Genomic DNA, 6,281 nt, shown 5'->3' on the forward strand with positions numbered 1-6,281 from the left:
GAGCACGCCCTTCACGAAGGCGTGGGACTGGCACGCGGCGTACTCCCCGAGCCCCTGGGCCGGAAGAGGCGGGGCTCAGCTCCCGCGCCGTCCCCGCCCCTGCGGGCTCGGAGGCCCCCCCCACCCCGGGCCCCACAGCGGCCCCCTCTCCGCCCTCCTCCCGGACAGGCCCAGCCCACAGGTCAGCCTCTGAGTCCTCGCCCGACATTCTCACCGGGTGCCTGGCGGCCACGGCCTCATCCACACGGGACAGGCCCAGGTTCACCATGGCGGGCGAAGGGGAGCCGGCGGGGGGCGGAGCCGGGGCGGGGCTACGGAGGGAGCGTGCGCGGGCGCCGGAGGGGGAGGGGCCGGGGCCGGGGCGGGGCTACGGGAGAGCCTGAGGAGCCCCTGGGGGCGGGGCCGGTTTGTAGCTGGGAGGGGCGGGGCCGGTTTGTAGCTGGGAGGGGCGGGGCCTGCGCGGAGCTGGGCGGGGCGGGGCGGAGCGCGCCGCAGACTGTGTTCTCCCAGCGCCCACGCGGCCTTCTTCCCACCCGAGACTGAGGCGGGTGTCTTGTGTGTCGGGTCTGGGCTTTGCTCGGCCCTGATGGTCAGGGTTAAACCTCTTGAAAGCGAATGGGCTGCGGATGCCGCGGTCGACGGGAGTCCACGGGTCTCCTTCCGCGGGCCGGCCCCCTCCCTCCGCCCCTCCTGGCCTGCGGTCCGGGGTCTCCACCGCATCCCCGGGCCTAGGCCTGGCCTTCCTAGCCCAGAGCTGTAGGGCTGCAGCCGCTGCTCAGCCTTGCCTTGGGGGGGGTCTCCTTGGTGGGCTTGTATCCTGAGAGTGAACCAGGGGTGGGTCTCAGCCAGCTCTCAGCCCTCTAGGCCTCAGTTTCCTTGTAGGTGTGGATTTCTGTTTGCCTGCAGGGCCATTGTCTGGTCTGGTCCCTGGTCTAGCCTGTCATCCTTGGTCATCTTGGGATGACCTGCCTGCCTTTCCTGGTGTTCGTAGGCTGTGCCCCGCACTGGCTACTCTGACCTATGTTTTCCATGCCTGGGGTAACCGTGGAGATCTGTGGTAGAAGAGGCTTTGGGAGAGGCCACCCCAAGTCTCTTGAGGCCTGATGTGCCCCTCTGTTGGTGTCTAGGTGTGTGCAGGGCTGTGGTTGGGGCTGAGCTGGGTTCCCCTTCATATCCCCATTCCTACCAGTCTGCTCCTGGAAGCAGGCTCTGGCAGAAGCTGGCTGCTCCTGTCCTCCCTGGTGCTCTGGGAGGTGATCTAGAGGTCAAGGTGATCTTGGGGCCATTAAGGACGCCCGGTGACCTCCTCCTCCTGCCTGGGCCTCTGTGGCCCTGCCTCCACAAGGCCTTTGAGGGTGTCAGGCATATGCCCTGCTTTTCATTTTTATTTGTGCCAGCTATGCAGTGACCCTCATGCACTGTGCATGCGCTGGAGAGATTCCCGGAGGAACAGACAGCAGACAGCATACTGCAGAGAGCATGGGCTTTGGATTTGTGTGGCCTTCTGTCCATGTTCTCACCTGGCCTGGGCATGGGGGGGGGTCAGGGTGTGGGTGCAAGCAGCCTAGGCTTCCCGGATCTTCATCTCACACACCTTGTAGGAGTAGCGGTGGCCCCTGCCAGTGAGCCAGTTGATGCCATCGGCGTAGCTCTCGTGGGAGCCCGCCAGGTAGCGCCCGTTGAGGTTGGAGTGATGGCAGTTGTTGTACCACCAGCCCCCTCGGAACAGAGCAGCACAGTTCTCACTGTGCATGTCATTGTCCTGGTCCTGGGTTGTGAAGGGCATGTCTTTGTGGTTCATCAGGGAATCTCCTGGAAAGAAAAGCCCAGCACCTTTCAGCTCCCAGAGCGCAGGTAAAGCCCGGCCCTCGCCATGCCCTGCCCAGGGTCTCGCGATGTCTCCAAAACCTACCTGCAGTGCCCCCCAGAAAGTCACCCAGAAGCAGCTTATACTTCTCCTCTTCCCCCAATATCTGGAATTGGCTGTATTTGGCATACACGGCTTCACCTTGAAAACCCTGCAGGTCGATCCTCAGCTCCTGGTTCCCTGGCCACAGCGCAGGAGGAGGGAAGAGAAGGGCTGAGTCCCAGGCGGCAGCGGGGAGGGTGTGCGGAGGCCTGGCCGGCCCGGGTGCCATCCTCACCTCTGCTGGTGAGTAGGTGCAGGTAGTCATTGCCCAGCCAGAACTCTGTGTTCTGGTTGCCAAAGCCTCTTTTATAGGATTCCCAGTTCCGGAAGAAATCCACAGAGCCATCCACTCGCCGCTGGAAAACCTGTGGGACATGAGTCGTGGGTTGCGGGGCCTCCCTCCTCTCTCCTAACACAGAGGCACCAGTGGGTGGGGAGTAGGGGTGAAGGGGCCACGGGGTGTGGGCAGGGTCACTGGAGGCTTGAGTACAGCCATTACCACTGCTGAAGCCTCACCCCATTCTCATGCTGCACCCCTCTTCATGGAGGTGGGAGTTCTGGCCGGGGAGGCCCCCCATTTTCTCTCTGCACCCCGCCCTTGCACTGCCTTCCCGAGTGCTGGCCCGAGGCTCGGTACTCACGGTCCAGCCCCCTCCGTCCGCATCCATGTCGCACAGCACCTGCAGTGGCCGGCAGTCCGGGAGGTAGACGGTATACCAGCCGGTCAGGAAGCCACCCTGCACCAGCATATCCTTGCAGCTCCGGGCCCCTGTGCCGGGAGGGAGAGGGCAGGGGTGGCCTGCTGGGGGGTGTGCTGTGTGGGCTCCCCAAGTCCCCCGCTCACCTTCCCGCCAGTGGTGGGGTGGGAGGGCCGGCCGGACGCTCACCTCTCTGGCACAGTGTGTCCTTCAGCGCTGCCCCTGGGCAGGAGACATGGTATCTTTTTGTTGGTGCCTTCCCCTCCCACCATGCCCCTCCCACTGAACTTCCCACCCAGGCCCCTCCCACTGCCCCTCCCACCTAGCCCCTCCTTCTGTTCCTTTTCCACAGGTCCTTTTTCCTGGGTGTCCTTCCCACCCAGGCCCCTCCCACTGTCCCCAGCCCCTCCCAATGCCCCTCCTACACAGGCCCCCTCCCACCATTCCTCTCACCCAGGCCCCTCCCACCACCCCTGTCACCCTGGCCGGGCACAGCCATTGGATCCCCACTAGCATCTGGCCCCTCTGAGGGGTGCTGGTTGCCCCTCCTGGCCTTTAGTCCCTCTGGCCAAAGTGCTGGCCCCAAGACCAGTGTGCCCCGAGGCTCCGAGGCTCCGTAGCCAGGTCAGCCCAGCTGGGCTGGGGGTGTGAGCCGTCTCTTCAGGCCCCAGGGCCTTCCTGGGGTCCCCTTGTCCTTCCACCCGCACAGGCCCAGGCCAGGGGTGCAGGGGTGCAGGGCCCCGCCGGGAACCGGCAGCCAGGCTCCTCTGGGAGTCTCAGGTTGGGGTGTCCTCACCCAGCGAGGCTGTAGCTCCACTGTCGCCTTTTTCTCCTGGACAGATGCAGGGCATGGAGAGCTAGAGCCCTGACCAAGCCCCCAAGCACCCCCAGCTCCTCTCCGCACCCCACATCAGGGACCCCGCCCTGCAGGGAGCTCCGTCATGCGGGGAACTCTGACATGCAGGAGCTCTATCATACAGGGAAACCGACATGCAGGAAGCTCTGTCATGCAGGGAAACCGTCATGCAGGAGCAGGCAGCCATTAGCCGCTCCCAGAGGTGCACCCTAGGAAGATCTTGGGGTTGCTGCTGGGTCCCCCAAGCCGACCAGATGGGTCCAGGCACTCCCTCCGTCCTCTGAGCAAGGCTTGGGTGGGAGCCCACCCCAGACCTCTCACCCAGAGCCCCCCCCTCCCAGAGTGGCTCCGTCTGCACATTCACCTTTGGCTCCCGGGGGCCCCGTAGCTCCGGGCTCTCCTGTGGGTGTAAGGGCGTCCTCACACTCAGCCCCCTGAGAGGAGGAGGTGCTCCTCTTCCTATTGCATGTGTGCAAGTGGCGCAGGAAGGGAGGGGGAGAGGGATGAGGAGGGGAGGGGGAAGGGAGGGATGGGAGGAATTCCTGTGTACCCAGCAGTCTGCCCCAGGTTCAGGGTCCACTGACTGCTCCCACGTCCAGCCAGGGGCTCCCTCCTACCTGTGCTGCCGGCCGGCCCCCTCTTTCCCGGGCTGCCCGGGGGTCCCCGGTCTCCTGGAAACACAGACAGCGGACCGCACTGCATCTCTGGGGTGGGCGTGGGGAGGGCTATGGGGGGGGCTCCCGGATGGAGCCCTCAGACCTCCCCCCTCCCCCTCCCCCCTCAGACCCCACCCCTCCACCGCACCCCGGGTCTGGCCCCACCACTCTCGCCAGGGCTGCCTGGCTCCCCTTTGGGCCCTGGTGGGCCAGGAAAGCCAGGGCAAGTTTGGATGATCGCCATCTTGTCCTGGGCCCCCAGACCCACGATCTTCACATCTGCACAAACAAAGAGGGTGGGGCTTCAGGGCAGGGCTGCCCCCTCCAGCACCCCTGTTCCTCAAGCCTTGGTGCCAGTCAGAACACTCCTGAGGGTTCCCGGCTGGTCCACCTGTCAGGCCTGGTGTGTTGTGTGTGTGTGCGTGTGCGTGAAAACACATTTGAGCAGCCCCCCTCACCTGGACAGGTGCCTCCCTCCTGGCCCAGTGCCTGGGAGGAGCAGAGGCAGAGCAGGTACACAAGGGGCTGCAGGACAGGGCGTCCCATTCTTCTAAGGAGAGCAGCTGCTCCAGGGTCCAGAGCTCAGTCCTCTGCCCGCTCCGCCTCAGTGAGGAGTAGCTGGGGCTCTTCCTGCCGGCCACGGCTGGGGTGGCCTCGTCCACGATCCTCACAGCTCAGCTTTTTTCCCCCCGGAAAGGGAACCCAAGTCCCGGGCAGGCACACTTCCTGCCTGTCGCCAGCTGCACCCAGCCCCGCACCCAGTGACCCCGTGGTAGGGGCGGCTCTCCTGCCCAGCAAGGCCTGAGCAGCCTCATGTTGTGCACATGGGGGACAGGTCACCGGGGCTCGGACAAGGAATGGCCACAGAGGGGCTGGGCAGGGACCCCTACTCAGGGTGCAGCGTCTGCTCGCTGCGGGGGTCAGGCCTGGTCTGGCGGGGTAGAGATGGCTGTAGCCAGCAAGCATGGAACTCACAGGGGCTGCGTGGCTGGAGTGGTTTGGTGATAGAGGCTGTGTGCACGTGGTATGGTGGCAGCCCACGGCAGGCCGCTCTGTCTTAGGCCTGGCTGCCCAGCTGCTGCGCCTGGCTGTCCGTCAGCCAGCCTGCCCTCTGCTGGGTCCTGGGCAGCTGCAGCATCCAGAGCTGCAGGTTGGTGGCTGCTACCCAGGGTGCCCCTCCCCTGCACTCCCGCCCCCGGGGAGGCTGCTGGCACCAGGCGCCAGAGGATGGGTAGTGTCCACCGCCAGCCACACTGCGGGCCTGCCTCTGGTGCCACCTGGGGCTCAGGTCAGAACCAGGTTCCCCCTCTGGAGGGCCCTTACTTGCTGGGCGACCTCTGGCGATTGTCCTAGTCTCCTTGATTTTGTGTTCTCCTCTGTGTGGGAAAGAACAGAAATCACTGCATCTGAATGAACTCTTTGTGCTGGAGCCTGCCACCCGTCTGCAACTGCCCCAGAGCCCTGGCCGAGCTCCCCGCGGCCAACAGAGTCTCTTATGGAAAAGTTACTGTTTCTTGAGAAGCAGGACTTGCCCACGGCAGATAGATGAGTCGGGATACGCATAAAAGCACAAAAAGCTTGTTCCTTTTTTTTTTTTTTTTTGTGGCACTGCGGTTTGAACTCAGGCCTTTGTGCTGGCTAAGCAGACATCCTACTATTTGATCCACTCTCATTTTGCATAGATTATTTTCAAGATGGAGTTTTACTCTTTCCCGGGGCTGGCTGGACATCCGTCCCCCATGTGAGCTTCCTTCTCAGCTGCCACGGTGGCTTTCCCCATTACATCTAGCTGCTCTTCCCGTAGCTGGGGAGACAGTGGTGTAACACTGCCTAGCTGCTGGTCCAGATGAAAAGCTTCAAGACTGGCCTGGAACTGTAGTCCCCCAGTCCCTGCTTCTCCAACATCTAGGATCACAGGCTGGAGCACTGAGCCAGGTGGTTTGTTCCCACAGTTCTTGTATTGTTTTGGCCAGTACTATCATTTGATGCTTGGTGGGCAGGCACTCCTGGAGGGCTTAGAGTGTGGCCTCCCAGAAGCCCACCCTGGAAGTATGGGAGGTGTTGTTTCTGGAAGCTCTGGGAGGTGTGCAGGGTTTATGTGTTGTTTCTGGAAGCTCTGGGAGGTGTGCAGGGTTTATGTGCTGTGGCTGGAAGGTCCGGGA

The 6,281-nt window shown here is 63.5% G+C and overlaps 2 protein-coding genes across 3 annotated transcripts in view; both read right to left on the reverse strand.

Moving 5' to 3' along the window:
• The window catches only part of Tmem141 (transmembrane protein 141), a 2,439-nt gene extending 2,142 nt beyond the window's left edge, over positions 1–297 (reverse strand). The window contains exons 1-2 of the mRNA XM_013029353.1: positions 215–297; positions 5–54 (exon numbers count right to left, since the gene is read on the reverse strand). Of these exons, the coding sequence (XP_012884807.1) occupies positions 5–54; positions 215–268 (104 nt within the window). The 5' untranslated portion in view covers positions 269–297. The remainder of the gene's footprint in view (positions 1–4; positions 55–214) is intronic.
• A 1,068-nt stretch (positions 298–1,365) lies between these two features.
• On the reverse strand, positions 1,366–4,781 carry LOC105995620 (ficolin-1-like). 2 transcript variants are annotated; one of them, XM_013029395.1, is made up of 10 exons: positions 4,578–4,781; positions 4,285–4,398; positions 4,081–4,134; positions 3,828–3,863; positions 3,404–3,439; positions 2,797–2,829; positions 2,551–2,678; positions 2,145–2,274; positions 2,009–2,047; positions 1,366–1,812 (listed from the first exon to the last, which is right to left on the reverse strand). In XM_013029395.1, exons 1-10 carry the CDS (start codon positions 4,663–4,665, stop codon positions 1,565–1,567), a joined length of 906 nt encoding a protein of 301 aa, XP_012884849.1. In that variant the 5' UTR covers positions 4,666–4,781; the 3' UTR covers positions 1,366–1,564. The 2 variants fall into 2 exon arrangements, with proteins under 2 accessions (XP_012884849.1, XP_012884848.1); XM_013029394.1 differs by having other exon boundaries at positions 1,913–2,047; positions 4,578–4,779.
• Positions 4,782–6,281: the final 1,500 nt, after the last annotated feature.

Source organism: Dipodomys ordii, unplaced genomic scaffold (genome assembly GCF_000151885.1).
Source record: "Dipodomys ordii isolate 6190 unplaced genomic scaffold, Dord_2.0 Scaffold118, whole genome shotgun sequence".
NCBI classification, from domain to species: Eukaryota; Metazoa; Chordata; class Mammalia; order Rodentia; family Heteromyidae; genus Dipodomys; species Dipodomys ordii.

Coding starts and splice junctions, on each gene's coding strand:
- LOC105995620 (XM_013029394.1), bottom strand. CDS start 4,665: ATGGGACGCCCTGTCCTGCAGCCCCTTGTGTACCTGCTCTGCCTCTGC. Junction 4,135..4,284: donor AGGCAGCCCTGGCGAGAGTG/GTGGGGCCAGAC, acceptor CTGTGTTTCCAG/GAGACCGGGGACCCCCGGGC. Junction 3,864..4,080: donor GGGGCCGGCCGGCAGCACAG/GTAGGAGGGAGC, acceptor TTACACCCACAG/GAGAGCCCGGAGCTACGGGG.